The 21,289-nt window shown below is 42.8% G+C and overlaps 1 protein-coding gene across 1 annotated transcript in view; it reads right to left on the bottom strand.

Annotated features, from left to right (window-relative positions):
* NDUFS4 (NADH:ubiquinone oxidoreductase subunit S4) overlaps positions 1 to 21,289 on the bottom strand; it is a 55,362-nt gene that overhangs the window by 19,269 nt on the left and 14,804 nt on the right. Inside the window, exon 3 of the mRNA XM_077346384.1 lies at positions 20,806 to 20,884. Within this exon, the coding sequence (XP_077202499.1) occupies positions 20,806 to 20,884 (79 nt within the window). The remainder of the gene's footprint in view (positions 1 to 20,805; positions 20,885 to 21,289) is intronic.

Genomic DNA, 21,289 nt, shown 5'->3' with positions numbered 1-21,289 from the left:
GGAGAGAAGATGCCTAAGAGGTGATATGATAGCCATCTTCAGGTACTTGAAGGGTTGTCACACGGAGGATGGAGCACAACTGTTTTGATGCCCCAGAAGGAAGGACCAAGCCACTAGCTGTAAGAAATCACTCTGAATAATACTTAAGGTTACCAACACCTTTCTGCATTTGTCCTCATAGTCAACATGGGCAACAGTCTAATGGGAAGTTAACATGACATTATTTTAGAAGAAGATTAACCTACTTGGAAGACTGCTTTGCAAGCGGCTTCCCCCCTCTTTTGTCTGAGATGAATGATTATGTGAAATTGTAATGTTTGCTTTGGAGTCCCCACAACCACCTGCCCTTTTCTGCTTCCCGCTCAACTGTAGCAAAAACAAGGGGGGAGGGGGGAGGCTAGCCACTGCGCCACTGGTTGCTTTGATTTTCTGTAAAAAAGAAAATACTCCATTGGTGTGGAGTAGTACCACAGGTACACTAAAATTCTGCCAAGAGATGTATCTGAACACCAATCCATATTAACTACATGCACACACGCACACACTCACGCATAGAATGCAGGATCTGGGAATTTAGAGAGTGTTATGCTTCTACCAAAGAAAGAAGAAAAGCTTGCCTACTTGGCAGGCAGACACTCAAATATTTCATTATAGACTTCCTAATATAGGCCTGGCTGTTTTTCAGCTGAAATGCAGGAACTAGACAGACGTCTACCACAAAGAAACAAATTGCTAAAGCAAGAGACACTAAAAATTCAGGGGTTTTATCTGGCCTTTGTCATTTTTGATGATGTGGTATAGCCAGCCGCAGATTCTGACAGATGTCTCTGCTAAAATCACAGTATTTCTCAGCATAAAAACCAGAAGGGAACAAGAGAAGAAACGCTGTTGGTATGTATGGCACCTCTGGAGCACCTACATGGAGCTGTACAAGATACCCCCCAACCACCCCTGTTCCTCATGTTATGTTGTATTCTAGCACTCTTGCTGGGAGGAGAGCTCCATCTTGGGTTAGGCTAACAAAAGCTGTATACTTGAACGCTTGAGTATAAGGACGGTCTAATAATTAAACCAAACAGAGAGAAACAGACCTATCCAATGGCAATGCAATAAATATATTCATAAAAGAAAGAAAAGTGTCCTTTTTTGTAGTTCTCCTTATCTCTTTATTCTGTAGGACTTCTGTCAAAATTGAATCCAGGTAATATCCGTTTTCAGTGAGATTCTTTCATCAGTGACAAGTCCTCTGAGTCTTCATTATTTTTATCAATTTTATAAGTATTAATAATTTAAACCTTATATATATATATAATAATAATATAATATTGGCCACAGGCTCACATAGGTATGGAGATACCGGTCTGTACTGACGCGTTCCCCATACTGACACGGGTTCAAGAACCGGGTTTCTATTTCTTACTTCACGGAGGGGCAGAACGTAACTAATGGCTCTGTGCAGAGTGAACAGTATTGGGGGGGGGGGGCAGACGGGGCACAGTTGTAGGCACAGAACCTACTCCCAACATTTAATTTGGCTCCTCTGCATGTGAAGGCTGCGGCAGGCCTTTTTAATATTTCATTTTGACAGAAGAAATGTTTTTGGAAATTAACCTTCAACACATTTGATGCTCTGCCCCCCCCCCACCCCCTACCCCTACCCCGCTCCTTGTCTGCATCTCCCCACACTGGGTAATGTGAGATGTTGCACTTGCTAGAAGACGCATTGTTATCAAAAGGCAGAAAACAAGCACTGAGTAATGAACCCAATTTCCATACACAGCGGGGTAGCAAAGCTGGAAAAGAATGGGCACAGTTGCCCCGTTAAAGTAGGAGACAATACAGAACAGTTACATGGTGTTAGTGTTCTGCACCGCTACACTTTAGGGATGTCATGGCTATTAGCAGTTTAAACTTCCACTGTATTTTGTTAATTAGTGCCTAGGATTTCCAAGCTTTCATTAAGCACTAATTCTAGAAGTCATTCGCCAGAAGGAACTGAGTACAGAGACCAGTAAGTCCCTTGGTCAACTACAACTCACATTTTGGGTGGTTTATTCTTCTCAACCTCTTTGACCAAGCCTTAGGATGTTTTACAAGTTGCCATTAAAAAAACAACAACACATCTTCACGGATGAGACTGACACAAAAGTACACGACACTTTAACATTTAACCAGCTAAAAGACACCTTATGTGGCCAACCTCTTGGTGGGAGCTGGAGCTTACCCAGAATTACAACTATTCTCCAGATGGCAGAGATCAGTCCTCCTGAAGAAAATGGCTGCTTTGGAGGCATTATACCCTTGCTGAGATTGCTGCCCTCCCCAGACCACGTCTTTCCGAGGTTCTGCTCTCAAAACTCCAGGGATTTCCCAACCTCAGTCTGAGATTTCCCTCAGCCCTAAGGGAAACTGGTCTCTGTGGTTGGGAGATCTGTTGTGATTCCAGGGCAGAGTCTGCACTTACTTTGTTTATTCCATTGTGGATCCTGCTGAATCCAGATCCATTTGAACTCGGGTCTCCCCCCCCCCCCACACACATTGAAACAAAAAAGTGTCCTGCACATGGTTAGGGAAGCTCAGAAGGGGAGGGGGAGCCAGGCGCAGCAGGAGCCTCTTTCTTTCTCTTCTTGAACGAGGAAGGGGGACGATTGGAGACAGCAAAGGTAGAAGAAAAAAACCAAGAGGCAAATCTCTACTGAGAGAATTTTAGGCTTCTAGAGCTTCTGCTGAGAAAAGTTAGGGCTTCCCCTTTAAGGCCTAGAAACCAGGAACTGACACCCTGGCCAATCAGGGCTTCTCTACCATGGAGTTCAGAAACAAATTCGAAGCAGGCATGCTTTCTCATGCTTTCTCAATCCAATTCTTCAAATATTGAGGGTTATATCCACTCTAGGATATTGCAGGATAAAGGTAGGGTCACTCCGGATCAATCTTGCTTGTTGCAGAGGGAAAATTTAAATTGGACAAAATCAAAATGGAGATAGCAGGGACTGAATCGACCTGGGATTGGAATAAAAGCTCCGTGCAGACTGCACCTAGGAGATCTCCAGCACCCACTTGGAGAAAAAGAAAAGGAAGCAGGAGCAGGGGAAAGACTATGGGCATTTCCGGAAAGTGAAAGAGGAAATACTGGGAGAGGAGGAAATGAGATACCTCCTGCAAGTCTTTGCAGATTCCCACTTGTAAATAATCTATTTTTCTTATGCTAGTGGGCTTTAAAAAAAATTGCATGTATGTACTTGTGAGCATAGAATTGTCTGCATTAAACCACATGTAGCTTAGTCCACTTTGTTCTTCTTTGTAGGTTCAAACCTGTAAAACTGAACTGCATTTGCCCAAAATGAACTTTGCACATTGCAGCTGTATTGATTACAGATCACTGGGGGGATAATTTTATTGGCTCAAAGTGTATCAGATGAGATGGGTGTAAAAAGCGCCGCTATCTTAAAGATGAACAATAAAGTTGCCATATGAATTCAAGTTCTGAAATCTGCATTAGAAAAAGGCACTGCTGTGCTTGTAGACCTCAATTCAAGTATTAGTTTGATTTTATTTATTATTTTCACATTTCTATACTGCTACTCTCAAAAAGTCTCACAGCGGATTACAACAGTCCAATAAAACACAATAAAAACCCTTAAAACGCCCCTTAATACATTAACCAGATGGCGGTCAATAAGAGTTCCAATCTCCCACACACCCCTGTTCAGCCCATGGGTCAAAAGCTCTCTCTCATTGGAAGCGAGGATCCTGATCTAAGCACACACTGGGGAATGTTATACATTAAAGCTAACAATTCCTGAAACGAAAAGTCCAGTTTCAAAGGCTGCCTTATGTAGTGGCATAAGGCAGGGTCTTCTCAGCCATGATTCTGGAGCACTTCCCACCCTCAAACAACTTACCTGGCCCCCCTCTCAGCTAGCATATCACAGATATGTCAAAATTGGCCTCTATTAAATCAGTATTTATTTCTAGGCTTCCCAATCCTATTTAAGTTTGCTCTGCTGTTTACCGCTTTCTATCTTATTGGGTTTATGAAACTAAAAACCTTTTCTAAATAACTACAGTTACTGTCATCACTGACAGAACAGATCATTGTTCTGAAGAGACAGAAAGCCGGATTTTTAGGCTCCAGAACTCCTTCTGTGATACGATGGGGTTGAATTCAGTCCCCTAGCATCCCTCCCCCCCAAATGCAAGAGATTAGCACTGTCAAAGGTGATAACTGTTTTGCACTGTGGAAGTGCTTTCCGGTGGGGAGATCAAATACTGGGGAGAGAGTCTGAGCTCACAAGAATACATGCATAGATGTCCACTGGTCTCTCTGTGTGTAGGAGCCTAACTATGAGTTATGGTAACTACATATATCTGTTGGTCTAATATATGGGTTACAGAGAAACGTTGAGTGTTTTGGTGACAAATCTCCTAGATGAAGCTCCAAACTGACTGTATATGGTTCACATCTTTAAAATCATTGTACTGAACTGCGATCTGAAGAAGAAGAAGAAGAAGAAGAAGAAGAAGAAGAAGAAGAAGAAGAAGAAGAAGAAGAAGAAGAAGAAGAAGAAGAAGAAGAAGGTTCTTATATGACACTTTTCTCTACCCAAAGGAGTATCAAATTGGCTTACATTCGCCTTCGCTTTCCTCTCCCCACAACAAACACCCTGTGAGGTGGGTGAGGCTGAGAGAGCCCTGATATTCCTGCTCGGTCAGAGCAGTTTTCTTGGTGCTGTGGCAAGCCCAAGGTCACCCAGCTGATTGAAAGTGGGGGAGTGCAGACTCAAACCCGGCTCCTCAGATTAGAAGTCCTGAAAAACAACTATTCCTTGGTGTAAAGTGAAATACCGCTTTGTGAATAGAAAGACCTCCTGTCTGCCTGTCAAATAGAAATGTTCTGCTCAAGAATGCTGCATGAAGCAAAGTCCAGACAAGACATACACTTGAGATCTTAGAAAACTATATAACCCCCAATCTCAGCCCCTCTGGAACCTAACAGAGATAGCACTGCCATGCACACACACACAAACCCTAAAGGAGAAAAATCCCCAAATATCTACCACCACCACCACCACCACCGTTTGTTCTAGAAACGAAGTACTACCATCAACACAAATATACATTTGCCAGGTTAGGAATTCAGAATGAGCTACTGTTGCTGGTCTATGGAATTGCTTGAAAACCTGTCTGAAGATGCCAATGTGCCGTGATAGGAAGTCAGTGTGATCTTACAGCTCTAAATTTTCATTTTTCAAAAAAAGTTTCTTCTCCTTCAAAAGATTTCAAACCCCAGCTAATATACTGATTTTCGTTGCTTGATCTGCCACAGCTACAGTCTGTCGGCTGGCGGAGTACTTGTTGCCTGCAGACATTTTGCAGAAAGCTCCGTATCACTAGCCAGCCAGCTGAGCTTGCTAACGCTGCCTCGTGCTTAATCAAACAGTAATTACTTAGAAAAGCAAGTGGCAGCAAGCGCTGGGGGTTGAACTGAGATACGTTATTCTAATTAAAGAGGGAATTAATTGGCAGGCAATAAATTGCAATGAATTAGCAATTTTTTAAAGGAGTGAATATGCTGATCTAAATATAAATATCCGTGTACTATTTCAGAGGAGACTTTTAAACCAGGCATACACTCTTGCAGAGGGTACTTTTAACGCCATTCTGAAAAGGCCCCCTTTAAAAAGAAAAACTAGCGTGGAATATTTATTCTAGCAGTAAGCCATATTCACTTTACTACAAGCCACAATGATGTGGCTGCATAAATGCCTCCTTGCTCCTGAGAAACCACCCTCTGATAACCGCTTGGTCATGCTACTTTCTAAAACAGTGGTCCCCAACCCCCGGTACAGGGACCGGGACCGGTCCGTAGATCAGTCAGTACCGGGCCGCGGTTCCTCCTCGTCCTCTTCCCCGGCTGCTGCCTCGGGGGCTGCCCTGCCACTCTGCCACCAGCTCACCTTTGGTGCTCTCCGGCGGCTGTCATGGCTGGGGCTCCCCCTTGGCATGGCATTGCACAGCTGCTGCTGGCAGTGCCCCCCAGCGGGCGGCAGGAAGTCAGTGGTGCCGGCGGGAAAGCAAGTGGAGCAGGGACTCAGGCGGTGGCAGCGACATCCCTCGGCAAAAGACTACCCCCCCCCGGGCCTCAGTAAAATTGTCACGCATTGACCGGTCCCCAGTGATAAAAAGGTTGGGGACCACTGTTCTAAAAGACATTTTTAAGAGACACGTTGCAGACCAAGAGATCCTGTAGCCTTTACTTCTGCTTGTATTAGCTCAGTTTTCTTTAAAATGTTATTATGTTAACCGCCCCGAGCATGACAGCTGGCATCGATAGCTAATCCAAGGAAACCTGTGGAAGTGTGTAAGGGAAGATGCCTCCACTTTACAGCATTGGCAGAAACCTGCCCATTTACAAATGGTTTCTATTTTCTGCAACTTAGCTTCACATGCACAACTCGAAGAGTTGAATCTGCCACCACTAATTGTGGCCCTGATTATCACTTTTAACATGACAGACTTCAAAGTGATAATCAAGAGCACAATTAGGGGTGGAAGAATGCGACAGAAGCTCAAGGTTAAGTATTTGGGGGGAAAGCGAAAGCTGGAATAAGGTCAGACATGGTGCACTTAAATAACACTGCAATGTGAACTATTAAGCAAACAGTGAGTGCATAAGGTTGGGTCAAATTACTGTCTTCTGTTAACTCAGGAACCTTGCTCTGGCAAAAGGAAGTTCGTCGCTTAGCAGAAGGGAATGCCGGACCCCTTGCTAGTTGCTTATACGTTTCAGTCCAGCCATGCCTCTGAATCTAGCTTCAGTTACTGTGGCATCTCCTTCCTGAACAATGTCAGCATGCACAGCTAACTAATACACACAATTATAAATGGCCCCTTGGCAATAAGCAGAAGAATGGTGCAGTACAAACAGTTTGCCTACAGCTACAGTCTGTTGTTCTGAACTGATGTCTGCACCTGCTTTGGCGGATCTAGTCTAGCAAATAGTGCTAATAGTTTTTGCAAGTCTGAACCCCAGATTGAGCCCTGTCCTGTTTTATAACACTAAAGCAGGCTTTCTCAACCAGTGTTTCATGAAAGCCTGGGGGGGGGGGGTTCCTGAATGGAACTAAAGTAATAAATTGTTAATATTTTTAAAAATTTGCTAAACATTTATTGGTTGAAACAAGTATATATGATCATGTCAACTTCCAAACCCACCGCTTCCAAAATGGCCAATAAAAGGCCTGGAGGGGCCCCGGGTGGGCATGTCTACAGCTTTGCTTCCCAACCATATTCTGCACAATCTCACCACTTCTGGGGGTTTTCAAAGCCTGAAGAATGTTTCAGGGGTTTCTCAAGTGTAAAAAAAAAGTTGAGAAAGGCTGCACTAAAGTGTATGCCTCAGAAAATTAACCTTACAGTGAAGTTCCTTAGTTTCATTGTTTTGATTGAGAAACCTCTTGGTCCAACTATCATTCATGCCATCTCCCTTTCTTCTTTCCAGAGCTTTAAATCATTTTTTTTGTTTAAAATCTGTCATATGGCATATCAAGTTTTCAAAGGTCTCCAGAGAGAGATGTCAGCATGTTTTACTGACTTGAGAGATTGTATAGCCCTTGACAAAGATATTTTTTAAAGCCAATCCACTATCCCCCCCCCCTTTAGATTCTGTGAATCCTGACAACACAAGCAATTTCTAGAGATATGCCCAAGACCCAATCCCTTCTGCTCCAAAGGAACAATCCATCATGTCAGGGATCTCCGACCCCTTCTGCATGTGGGCACCTTTGGAATTTTGAGAAGGGCTGCTGAGCACCACTCCAAAATGGCTGCCACAGGAGGCGGAGACAGAGAAATAAAAAGAAAGAGGGACAGAAAAAGAGACTAGAAATTGTTTTTTAAATGGAAATGAAGTGACTAAGGAAATGAGTTCACTGCAGTCCTGACCCTCCAGTGGCTGCAGCTCCCGTCGGATCCATGAAAAACCATTTCATTTGAAAGAGGGCAGCCAATAACCCCACTCTGTTTCTGAAATACTCAGTGGGCACCATGGTGCTCATGGCTGCCATGTTGGGAATCATTGCTTTAGGGATTTTTATCAAGTATGATTCGCAAATGCTGTCTGAGCTTTAGAGAACAAACAGTATATATCAGGAAACACAGCCTTTTAGTGCTCAATATGAAAGGAAACCTGTGTATTGATTGATTGATTTGGCTGCAAATGGAGAGCTAGTTTCTAAAGGTGTGGGAAAGAGTTTCTAAAATTTGTGGGAAAATTAACTCATAGTAACCTGACCCTCTAAATCAAATGGTAAGAGGGTGCTGGGAGGAGTTGGGACGCATTGCCAAACCACCAATCAGGTAGGCTGTCCCAGTTGTCCCAACCCCTGACTGGCTGTCCATCTAATGAATGGCCAATCAGGAAGGATGTCCCGTCCCTGGCCACTTCCCCCTCCAACTTCTTCCATATGGAACTTCTTCTTCCATATGGAAGAAGTGCCAGCCACCAGTAAGGTAGGCCGGCAGCTGGAGCTGGGAAGGAGGGTGGCAGGCGAGGGATTGCGGCCGGGGGCGGTGGGAGCCCCTGCCAGCGTTCCTGCTGCCCCAAACAGCTCTGGCCATGCCCTTGCCAGGGCTGCCCAGGGTGGTTTGCGGAGGAACAGAGTCCCCCCCAACACCCCCGCATGCCCTGAAAAGGCCCTCCAAGGCTTGCAGAGGCCTCGGTGGGCCTTTTGGGGATGGCGGAGAGGAGGCCTTGGCTGGCCTGCCCAGGGGAGGGGAGGGGTGGCCTAGCACCTGCTTTATTGTTAGATACAACTGGTTTTGTTGATAGTGTTGCTTATAAAAATGAAGAGTGACACACAGGCTTCAAAACTGAAAAGTAGTTTTATATATAAAGTTTAATAACTTACATAAGTTTTTTTTTTTGTTTTCTGTCAAGACATCATGACCTCTATGCTAAGAAGCTCGGTATTGGAGTTGCCCGCCAAGTTATTTAGGCATGTCTTGGATTTACTTCTGAGGTTCCTTAATTACCCTTGGAAAAGTCGAGGGGGGGGAAAGGGAGGGAAAGAGAGAGAGAGAGAGAGAGAGAGAGAGAGAGAGAGAGAGAGAGAGAGAGAGAGAGAGAGAGAGAGAGAGAGAGAGAGAGAGAGGGATCAAGTGATCAAAATAGAAAGCACTAATGTTGTGGTAAACAAAAAGAAAGGTTATATCCTTTAGGCAAATGGATAGTGCGTTAAACAGAGTCATTCAAACTCAACAATCAACAGACCAACAGAGGGAGAAATTCACTGCATTTTTTTCCTAGGGAACGTCCCCATAAGATCCAAACAGCAGGTTTTTAGTGAAGGACTGAACACAGTACGGCATGAATACCTCCAACAGAAGCAATTCCAGAAGATATATTGGTGATTTTCTAGGAAACTCTAGGAAAAAACAGTTTTCCTCCCTAAGCACAGAAAAAGAACTCACTTTCTATTCTTATGAGAGGAGTTGTAGACCACTGGAGTACTGTGGTGGACTCCCAGGGGCCTCTAGGCCCCCTCTTGAGTCACGTTTTAGAAAACTGGTCTCCAACAAGTATGTTTTACTTTAAGGTAAAACAACAACAACAACAACAACAACCCAAAACAGACATATATACGAGTTAAAAAAAAGGGAGGGGGGGAAGGTCTTTAGCTGCCAGATAGCAACTAGTTATGCAAAAAACTAACATCTACTGTTCTAGATTTCCAGACAATTGAATGTCATGTTAGTTACATCTTAAAACATGCTAAAAGAAATACAAGAAGACTTGGGATGTATCTTCCAATGGGCGGTGAAAAAAATATTATAATAACATTGTATTTTTAGCCTGTCCTTCTGTGTTGCTCAGGGCGGGTTGAAGAACTGTGTCAAAAAAAGGAAGCATTTGTGATCAGCCATCTTAGTGCAATTTTCCCATATTTGTTTTTAACAAATCAGGGTGAGGTAAGTGTAACGAAAGAACATACATCCAGTACTTCAAAGGGCGAAGAAGGAAAGTTTCTTTCCGTCAATGACACAGGCTCCAATTTAAACACAAAGCTTTGGTCATATAGCTTTTCTAATCCTTCCACTGCCTCTGTCCAAGATACAGCTGTCCCTCAACTATGCTTTGAACTGGAACAAGATGTAAGAATATATCTGGATGGGAGAGGGAGAGCAAAGCACAGCTTCACAAGTTAAACGGAGGAGGGGAAAATCAGAACTCTTCATGGAATAGAGACTGGTACTAGGGCCCCTAGCCTGTTCTTGTGCTGGTAGAGCAAAGACTCTGCACAGGAGAATGGACTGCCTGCGGGATGAGGAGTACGGAACTGTTTGATTAACCCTGACCCCTGAGGTCTGCCTGAGAAATAATGTGCTGGCACATTACAGTCATGTTCTACATGCCGATAGGCAAGTTGTGCGGAGCTGGACAATTTTATCAGAAAGGACTAAACCATTTGGGGCGAAAGCTTCTCGTTTCAGCGCAACGGGCAAGATGGCCACACTTTTGTTCAGAATAGTTCTAGGTCACCTCCTACTCCAGAATCAAGCCAGTAAAAAGCAAGTCACTGGATGTAAACAGCATAAATAAAAACTGTCAATAAAACAGAAGCAGACCATTAAAAAGCCGTTCAGATAAATTGCCTTATTAAAGCCTGAGCAAAAATGTTTTCTACTCGGGATCTTGAAGTTACCCACCCCGAGCTGACAAGGGAAGGGAGGGCTAAAAGAATCAAATTATTATGATGAAATATTATTCTTATTCTTATAGTCCTTCGGGTATCCTGGATCCAAGCTGTTTAGGGCCTTAAACGTTAAAATACCCCAGCACTTTGAATTATGTCTGGAAACACTGCAGATCTTTCAGCACACGAGGATTAGGTCCCTGTAGCCAACAGTACTATGGACACTGTTTTTTGGACTACTTTCTAGGAAATTTTCAAAGCCATGTAGAGCACACTGCAGTAATCTAACTTGGATGTGATTGGAGCATGGATCACTGTGCCCAGATCATGCTTTTGGCTGGTTAATCAGCCAAAGCTGATAAAAGGAGCTATGTGCCACAGAGAAGTCCTGAACCCTCCAACAGAAGGCCAGGGTCTAGTAATACCCCCAAGCTATGAACCCACTTCTTCAAGTGCAACCCCCTTCAGGGCTGGCTGACTCTGCCATCCTAGAGAAACCTTTATACTAATCAGCAGCACCTGAATCTTCAGTTTACTCGCTATCATCCATTCTGTTACTTTCTCCAAGCATCTATTCATGACTTCCACAGACCCAGCTAGCTAAGCTGTTAAGGAGAAACAGAGTTCATCCGCATATTGGTAGCAGCTCATTCCAAATCCCTGGATGTTTTCTCCTAATAGTTTCATGTAGATGTTAAATAGCTTGGGAGATTAGCTGGAATCCTGTGGTAGCCCCAACAGCATAAATCCCCCCAGGTCGAGCAGCAGCCCCCCCTCAGTTGTTCTCAGGTATACCCCTGCATTGATTTGCTTATGCAATTTCTGTGGCTTTTCTGCAAGGCTGCAATTATTACAACACTGCCAATCTCTAGTTTTAACTTAAGCCATCAACTCAATCGCCGAAAAAGCCATGGAAGCAAAAGTATATTTGGTATTTTTAATGTTCCTCCAAATTTGATTCATTTGTAAAGTATTCAGAATCACACTAGATTTTCTTTGAAAGCAGAACACATAACTGTTGGTTATTTCTTGACTGGATTAATAAATAATAATAAATAAATAATTGTCTGATAAGGAGCTGCTGCCCTTTTTATAGGAGTGGGGGAATGATTGCATTATGCTAGAATGATGGGCTTGTAATGAACATCCGTAGAGCTTGGGCACGGAATGCAGTGATGTAATCCCTTGTTTGATTAATAATCCCTCTTGTTGATGGCAATATTAAGGCAAATATTCTGACATAATCAATAGGAGCATTGTTCACTTTCAGGGCTCTGGATTGCAGTGAGTTCTGGGAATGATCTGCTCTGTTCAAACTGGAATGGGCTCTATTCACACTCTCAATGGATGTCTGGACAAAGCTGGTCTAAGGCCCCTCTCCCAGGTCCTTACATTGCATGCATGCTGATGGTGCAGCATGTACATACGTGGCAATCTCACTCCCTTAACATTACAGCTGGGTTTCATCTGCTTTGCATCCATCCCAAGCCATGATGGAGAGCCATTTGGAAATTCAACTGTCCTCCCTCTTCTGCACAAATGAAGGACTAACACCTACTGTCTTATCACAATCACAGCTGCAGAGACAACGGTCACTTAACAAAAGGCTTCTTGGTTGGGTGAACAGTCATAGAGTAGTTTTATTGGGGGTAAGCTGTTTAATATTAAAGCATTTCTGATCATGCCTAAGAAGCGACTACCTTTGGCATGGAGTATGTTGGACATGAAGTGAATCTAATTAACATTCAGAGCTGGAGAATTTCAGGGGGGAAAGGTTCAAAAGAAATCTTAAGCCTACCTTAACTTTTCCTCTCACGAGAATCAACATGAACGCCTGGTCTTAGGCAGAACTTCAATACGCATATAATCATGGAAAAAATATTTTTGCGATCCAATATCGCAAATAAGCACAAATAAGCACAATATTTTGTATTGCTATTATCATATCAATAAGGACTGGCAAATGATTCAGTCTCTGGCTTCAGGAGATGCTTATTTTGTATTACCACTAGAAGGGTCGTCCACCAAGCCCCTCCCCCCATGAAATAATGTATGTTCCTGTTTTTATTCTGCCCGAACCCTTCATGAATACTGTAGTTTTACCAACAAACAGAATGATTTCCTTTTCATCTTACATATCGTCTGATGGCCTCGATCCCGTATGGGCTTTAATAAAGTAACAGATAACCATTATGTATACTGCTTTGAACTCCATGGAGGACAAGCAGGATATAAATGTGATAATATCCCGGATTCAGACTGATGTTGGGAGGTGCAAGGATTCCACCATGTGCCACTGTAGCACAATGTTCTTCTATCCCAATGCCTCCTGCAACAGCAAAAAAAAAATGCCACTCCTGAACATTTGGGGCTGTTGCAGGGAGGCTTGTGCATGGAAACCCCGCCCCCCCCGGTATTTTTAAGATTCAGATATATTAAAGGGAAAGTAGCTATCCCTACAGAAATGCCCCTCCCCCTTAGATTCTACTCCAGAAATTCTCAGATGTGAACTTGGGCCTATTGGGTATGGGACTGCCATGGTGGCACTAGTTCTGCCACTGAAACAATGAAGGATGGGGGGCACCTTCTTTGGGTGCCCATAGAATTGGACCCTTTGTTGCACTCTTTTTGAAACTTGGAGATTCTTTTGAGGAGAGGCTCTAGCCATTATGCTGTAAATTGTGTGCTTCTACCTCAAACTCTACACCCACCAGACTACTGAATAAGGCTAGATCTGTCATTGACTTTAATGGCCCCATAGGGTATAAAAGGGCCAAAAATAGTTGGTATTCCCCAATATTGGGGGGGGGCTAGCATTGAATATATTGGTTCGGAATACAGATTATACAATCTGTATTTGGGATAGAAAATACTGGCAATACTTTTTCCCTGTATTTTTTTCAGGTTTACTGAACCGATTGTACGTGCCTAGTTGCAGGACAGGGAAGGTAGCAGGGGACGTGTTGGTCTGGATCTATCCAATTCAATAAACAAAGATAAAGTGCTAGTAACTGCCTGCTCTCTCTGCACAATGAGATAAACCATTACAATAATCAACAACGTACCATACTGAATATGCAACACACTATATAACATTTTCTAAAAGAACTTGTATCAGTCCTTTTTTAAAAAAAATATTGTCTTGCTCCTAAAAGGAAGTCACTCTTGTAAGACAAATCAATGAGCTAATCATAAGAATCTTGATTTCAGCCTTCAGTACTGAAATGTTCTAACTGAGCACAAAAATTAAGCTCTGTACAGAATGCTTCAAAGTGCATTAGTATCTGCTCCACATTGCCATCCTAGGAAGATGACATATTAAAAGAGTTCGGGAAACCAAAAGCATATTATACTTACTGTGTTCTAGCCATGCAACTTTCTCTTTAAAAGGATTTCTTCTCCCTCAAACAGTTAAGCTCCTCTCTAAAGCTCCAGTATGCAGCGCACTGTTTTTGTCACAGGCAACTTGAATAATCTCACACCCAATTAGCCAGAGGTCCCCTAGTTGGCCTCTAGTTCTGAGGCAGAACCTTGAGTTCTAACATGTTCCATTATATCAGGAGATTCCATTTCAGCTAAAAGATGAAGCTTACCCAATTGATAGTATTCACCTAATTGCAATTAAACATTACTTCTCACCACCCACCCCACAAATTCTTCTCCAGCTCAGAATGTAAAGGAAATTCTGGCACATGCACAGCCAATATTTAAGCTAAGCAGGCTACTTAATGAACACATGTTTCAAAAGTGACCCTGAATTTCCATGTGGTTCTCAGCCACGCCTAGAGCTGGAAACACCCGAAGCGACAAAAGCAGGTTACGGCCTTTGTGTACACCACCACCATGTATGTATACCACTGCTGTGCATGCACACTGCTACAAGCTAGGAAAGTAATCTGGAAAACAAAATAACTTTTTTTTGTTAATAATCAGTAAGAGAGCTTGATTAACAAGGTTTCTTCCTTTCTGCCTTGGGGCAACCCACCTGCCATTCTAAGAAAAGGAGAAGGGAAGCTTATCAAAGAGCTTGGGCAGGATTTCTACCTCAACTCCTCTCTCATAAGGATATTTACACTTGCAGAGATTCAGGAGGGAATTTGCATCTCTCTGCCTCTCCTCCTGTCCTCTTGTAATCTTCATAGATCAGAAGGACTGAGTTGAGATTCACGAAAGCTCATACTGAAATAAAGGTTGCCAGTCTTTTAGGTGCCACCGGACTGTTCATTTTGAGATGCAGAAAGTCTTCGGTCCAGTGTTATATTCAATCAACGAATAACGGTGTTCATTTTTCTTTTTTCTTTCTTTCTTTTCATCCTTTAGTTGGCAATTGGTGGAGCAGGTTGTCCTCTCAACCAATAGGCTGCTGTAGGTTCCACTGGATTTTTTTCGCCTTGTTTATAATGTTACCACTCTTGGTGATTTGTGGCAGGGGTTTTGGCCATATGGATAGTCAACTGCTGGTTTCTAAGGTCTTCCTCGATCTGTTTAAGCCATGTTTTCTTTGGTGCCAGCTGCTGGATCTTCCATTCAGTTGGTCGTTCTTGCCAGAGGAGTTTTTGAGGCAGTCTGCTGGTGTTCATTTTGCAGTTCACTTTCTAAGAAGCATCAAAAAACCACACCTTTCCAAGGTTGCAACAAATCCAGCACAAGTAAAATTCTTTTCAGGATTTTTTGGACTGCCAAACTACCTTGTGTCACTCAGTTATCAAAAACTATGTTTTGTGTGTCTGTGTTCTTGCTTTTTTGCAGTTAAACGTCTTACTTAACCTGCTAGGCTGAAACTCTTTAGGAGAAAGCTAAATCCGTCAGCACTTTCTTTTTAAGACGATGAAGCCTAACATATTCAACTTCTAGAAATGAGCGTATTCGACAGATCCACATAATTTTGTCGCCAAGGATTTCAATTTCTTTCATGGCGCTGCATTGTCACAGGCTGCAATTCGTACTCCGACACAGTTCAAATGTTGTCCTGTGGATTTTTTTCTGGGTAGATTTGGAGATTGAGCAATAATCAAACTTAATAAACCCTTACCGAGGCTGATGAAGATATGCCACATCTAACGGAAGCACCGTTAGATCCAACTATGGATATTCCCTGCTACAAACCTTTAAGAGAAGGAAATCTATTAGGAAGTAGGCACTTGCAATTCACCTGCTTCTTTTTTTAAAAGCTCCCAAACTTCTTGCTACCAGTCTTAAGGATCTAGCAGGGCCTTCTCTTGAATGACACATTAGACGTGCAAGATTAGTGACAGCTGAATGACTACTGCCAGGGTGGATCTCCTTTGGCACAACCTTTCGATTGGCTGCCAACTTGCATGAATGCACTGTATGCCTCTTATATTTGACAAAACCTAATTGCTCACGGAGCATTTACTCTTCCTATTTTACTCATCTGCAAAAATTAACGACCGAGTTTATGAGATCAAGGCTTGCTCACGATAGTCAACTTTACACGTCAATTAGCGCTTTCAATACGCTGCGTTCCAGAACAGAAACTTGAAGTATCGGTAGTGATGTCTATAAGAGGTCCTAACGCTGTGCCAGAATGAACCTTTCCCAAGTCAAAAGAATTATTCAGGCCTCCAAGCGTAACCAACACACAGTAAAGACAAACAGCTCAGCTGGCAGCATTCACTCATCTCCGGCCTGAGGTCAAGCGGATCAAAGGAGAAGACCGGGATCAGAGAGATGCTTTCAGGTCCCCTGCAGAAACAAAGAAGCCATGAAAAATAAGAGATTGCACCGTGGGCCCTCACCAATATGAGTTCAAGAAGTGGGTGGGCACACAATTGCTGACCAAGAGAAAACGAGATAATGTTGTCTTCTGATCCTACCATCCGTGTATCTGTAAAGGGCTGAAGAAGGGCTAGGGATAAACTGAGCTTATATCACCTCTAAGGGCATCCCTTCCGAGGGCACTCAGACCTTTAGCTTGACACATATGAGTCTGCCTCTTAACGTGCACTTCTGAAAACCAAACAGAGAAAGTCTAGAACACTTAACTAGTGTGCTCATTAAAAAGGTAGACGCTGTTTGTATTTAGGTAGTATATTTCTGCTGACATAGCACATGGGTTATTGCTGTCATTAGCTATGGCCCATTCCACTACAAAATACGAGAGGAAAAAATTAAGCAGGTTCCCACTATGCCCATGTTCTGAGTGAGGCATAACGGTTTTGAATATGCTTCTTCCAACACAAAAAGGCTCGCTGTGGCAGGAAGAGGTGCACTTCTTGGACTGATCTGGAAAAGCTTAGGAAATCTGTCTTAAACTGACAAAGAATTACATCAACATTATTATGGGAAGATTCATTTGAAAAAAAAAAAACACATCCTCTCCTTTCTCTGGGCCCATACTATCCTCTGTTACAAGTCAAAATGAGAGGGTTTACAACAAAGCTTGCCCAAGAAAGCCAGCTCCTTCTGTTGGTTTCTTTGATATTGAGGTGGAAAATAAGGGGCAGCAGAACAGCCCCACAACAGAACGCCAACCGCAAATTTAAATGAGTTGGACTGACAAGGCATACGATCACCATCATGCTGGCTCGATGCAGAAGCACTGCAGGGATTACTGCAGTTTAAGAGAACCATATGTGAAGCACACCACTTTATACAAGGAGAAACATGGTCTCTGTACTAGTACTGGAACCAATTTGGTTTCATACATTAGAAGTTAAATCATTTTAAGCCTCACTGAGGGAGACTACTGCTGACATCTCACATCAACAAGAGGGCAATTTCCCAACACAGAGAAAGCCTACAGGGGCCATCTCTTACCCTGCAATGGATCACACCAGCCAAGATCGGATGGCAAACCTCGGCTATCAGGTTCTCAGGATAAACTCCAGACTTTTGGAATTCTAAATACTGATCGCTCAGCTGAGGCTGCTGTTAGGCCACCCTGGAAGGACCTATGTTTTAATTTTGAAGTCCCCACCACTTTATTTCACAAGGAAAAACATTACGGAAGCAGGAATGGCTAGGCCTAAACTAGGGTTAGCAAGCCTCCTGGTGGGGGTGGGAGACCCCTGCCCCCAAATTCTTTTTTAAATGAATTACTTTAAGTAACTAAGGGTAGCTCTAGGAATCACCGGAAACGCTATGGTTTTACCATAGAGTTTTTGTCCTGTTGTTACTTCTGGCAAGAACTTCTGATAAGGATGTGAGGGTGCATTTAAGCAAAACATCCTCCAGCAATGCTGCATGCCCCCAAACATCCCACCAGTTGCCAGGCAGTTCCCAGAAACCCTAGGCTAAGCATGGTGTCTTTTTGGGAGGAGCTTACTAGAAATGGCTGCCTCAAGGCACTTCGGTCTTTGGGGATGGTATAAAATGTAACACACTTGACGGTTTGAGAACAGTGATCTTCCATTCTATCTAGCACTGCTTCATGACACACTTAAACCAAGCGTAGACGTCACAAGCAGAATATCCTTTGTTGACTTTCACATTCTATTTCCAGGAATAACGACAGCATTTTAACTTATTTTATTAATCCTTAAATTTATTATTGTAAATAGGAGAGCAAGGAAACAGCGCGTAGTTACAGCTAGCAGACAACTCAAAGTTGCACAACATGCTGGCTGTTCTGCAAAAAGCTGCGATTCCTTACACACTGCAGCTGTACAACTATTTCTTGGCAAAAGCAAAATGCAGCTTGTACACTTTCTGCAAAGGAAAATAATAGTTTACTGGGGTGTCATTCTTTTTTTAAAAGGCAGAACAAAGAGCAAAAACATATGTAGAACTGATAAATGAATCAGTCGTACTGCATCCTAATTTGGCACCCACATTTCAAGTTTGCCATAATAAAAAAAATATTCCTGTGGTCAAACTACTGTGCACCATCCTTTCATAAAAATCAGAAAATAACAGCAACCTGAATAGCTTTTTATTAACAAACATTTATGAAGTGTGGGCAGATATTTAAAAACCAAAACCAAAAAGGAACAATTGTTCCACCAAGTTAAAATTCTAATATATGTAAGGGAGAGGAGACAGAATGGAAGCCAGATCAGTAACATTCTTAACAACCATGGTGTGAAATTCAAAAAGCAACAGAAGTTGCCTCAAATTATGAATGAGTACACAGAGTCCTGCCACATTATTAGGAAACTTGAATAAGCTACAGGAGTAGGGCCAACTACTGAAAAGGCTGAAGCTGCCCTAATTAAAAGTGGATTGCATTTATCAGTTACCAAACTTATTACTGCCACAGACAGACATATTGAACTTTGCCTTTTTGTAGCTATATGATAGATTGCAAACCAGCTTCGTCATTCTACTTCACCCAATTCCTTTCCTTTTTATAGCCCCCTTCGCACATGGCTTATGCCCATTAGCATTCTATGACCCCCCAGCATAACCTTGGTGCTATTTAAAAGAGGCATTCTCCTCTCCTTTCCATCAGTGGAAAAGCTGGATGGATCCCACCTAGCATATGAGTAAGGGGCGGTATATAAGCTGAATAAATAGATAAATAAACACTGCTCATACTAAAAATTTGCAGCGACCAGTCCAATGGTTTGCAGCATCACTCAATTATGAACAGGACTTCAAACAGACTGGAACAGAAAAGCATATGATTCAAAAAGGCATGGCAAAGTGGCTAAATGAAAGTTTTTTTATAGGCTAGTGTCTATTGTTTAAAGCAGGGGTAGTCAACCTGTGGTCCTCCAGAAGTTCATGGACGACATTTCCCACGAGTGCCTGCCAGCAAACGCTGGCAGGGGCTCATGGGAATTGTAGTCCATGGACATCTGGAGGACCACAGGTTGACTACCGCTGCTTTAAAGAATGACAATAAAGACATTAGGAGAAGGCATTCCAAAAATGTAGAGAAACGTTTCTTTTCAAAAGTCTGGAGAGAAAGCCTGGAACAACTGTGTTGGCTATATAAACTAAAACCTGAAAAAGTTGTCTTGCATGTAAAATATTTGCCCATTACAAACAAACACACAAACAAACACATACACACACACTCTGAGTACAATGTTCATTAAGAGAAGTGCTTGAGGACAACAGCCAACATTTTGCAGCAAGAGCTGTTTTTCAGGTTTATGGATCCTTCAAGAAGTAAACCTAACAGTGCAATCCTAAATACTCTTTTAAATTAACTGAAGTGAATGGGTTTAGAAGGGGATAATGCATTGTAAGAGATCCGCTTTCATGATTAATATTAATTTTGAAGGCATCACTGATATATACACACAGATCTGCATGTGGCCAAAGTTGAGTTTGTTAGGGACTGCATGTCCTAGGTCAGGGGTAGTCAAACTGCGGCCCTACAGATGTCCATGGACTCCAATTCCCAGGAGCCCCTGCCAGCATTCGCTGGCAGGGGCTCCTGGGAATTGGAGTCCATGGACATCTGGAGGGCCGCAGTTTGACTACCCCTGTCCTAGGTGGTTGACTATCTTCCCCCCCCAAGATCAAATGCCATGCAACTGCTAGTGGAGATCATTACTTCAGCCATGCCATTTCCACCAAAACTCTTGGATACATTATAGAAGTTAGGCTATTGTACAACGTAAGCATAAATATCAGGTTGCATCACAGGACTAGTAACGGACCACACGCGGCAATATGTTAAAACTTAAAGACTGCCAAAGTGGTGATCTGGGACTGATTAGGAAAAGAATGCTACACGGTCCTTTCTAATTGTAATCCTTCGTGCATATTTTAAAAAAACAGTGTGCATGAACACAGTTTACAATTAATTTGCATGGCTCCTTTGTACTGTATTACTTTTGAAGATGAGACAACCCCAACCATTAATCTTAGGAAGCGTTGGCAAATTGTGCATAATTTCCATGGAGAGGAAACTGTCTGGATTTCAAAACGGCACATCTGCTGTAAAAACAAACGCTTTCTTCTGGGGTCTAACAATTTAGCTCACATCAAGATATAACACTTCCATGTCCAAATGCATACTTTTATAAGGATTTTAGGACATAGAAGCGCTTGTCTTACATAAAGGGCGGTTCTGGACTTAGCAGTTATACTAACACTGCTTCCTTAGAAGAGAATGGGACGACATGAAGCGCATGGAATACTAGTTGTGCAGAGACTGCTCTCAAGGTGCGCGTGCACAGCCGTGAGCGCTTACCAATTTTTCATCGACTGTGATGAGTTGCGTGTCTTGGGCTTGGTCCTGTGCCAGCTGCCATGTGGAAGTGTTCAGTGACCTGCAGCGCAAGACGTGAAGTTAAAAAACGATTCGTTCAATGAGAAAACAGAGGCAGACAAATCTTACATAAACAAGTTACTTTAACAATATCCATCTTGTTAAAAAAAGAAAAAAAAAGGAAGAGTGAGATGAGGGCACAAAAATCCACCCCCCCCACCCCCCAATTAGTTCTGTCTGCTGAGTTTTTGGCAGACGACCACTTAGCAGTTCACAACAGGCTGCACTTCGTGTCAGCCTACAGGCTCTCTATCACTGAAAGACTGCCAGTGGCAAGGACTGTACTACTCTATGAAAGTACAGTAGCTGGTTTGTCACGAATAGATTTTTTTTTTGGGGGGGGGGGATGACAAAGCTACTGCCACTCTCCTGGAACTTTGAACCTCAAAGATGCCATCAGGAGGTC

Source organism: Paroedura picta, chromosome 7 (assembly GCF_049243985.1).
Source record: "Paroedura picta isolate Pp20150507F chromosome 7, Ppicta_v3.0, whole genome shotgun sequence".
Classification (NCBI taxonomy): domain Eukaryota; kingdom Metazoa; phylum Chordata; class Lepidosauria; order Squamata; family Gekkonidae; genus Paroedura; species Paroedura picta.
This window is presented reverse-complemented; position numbering and strand designations above follow the sequence as displayed.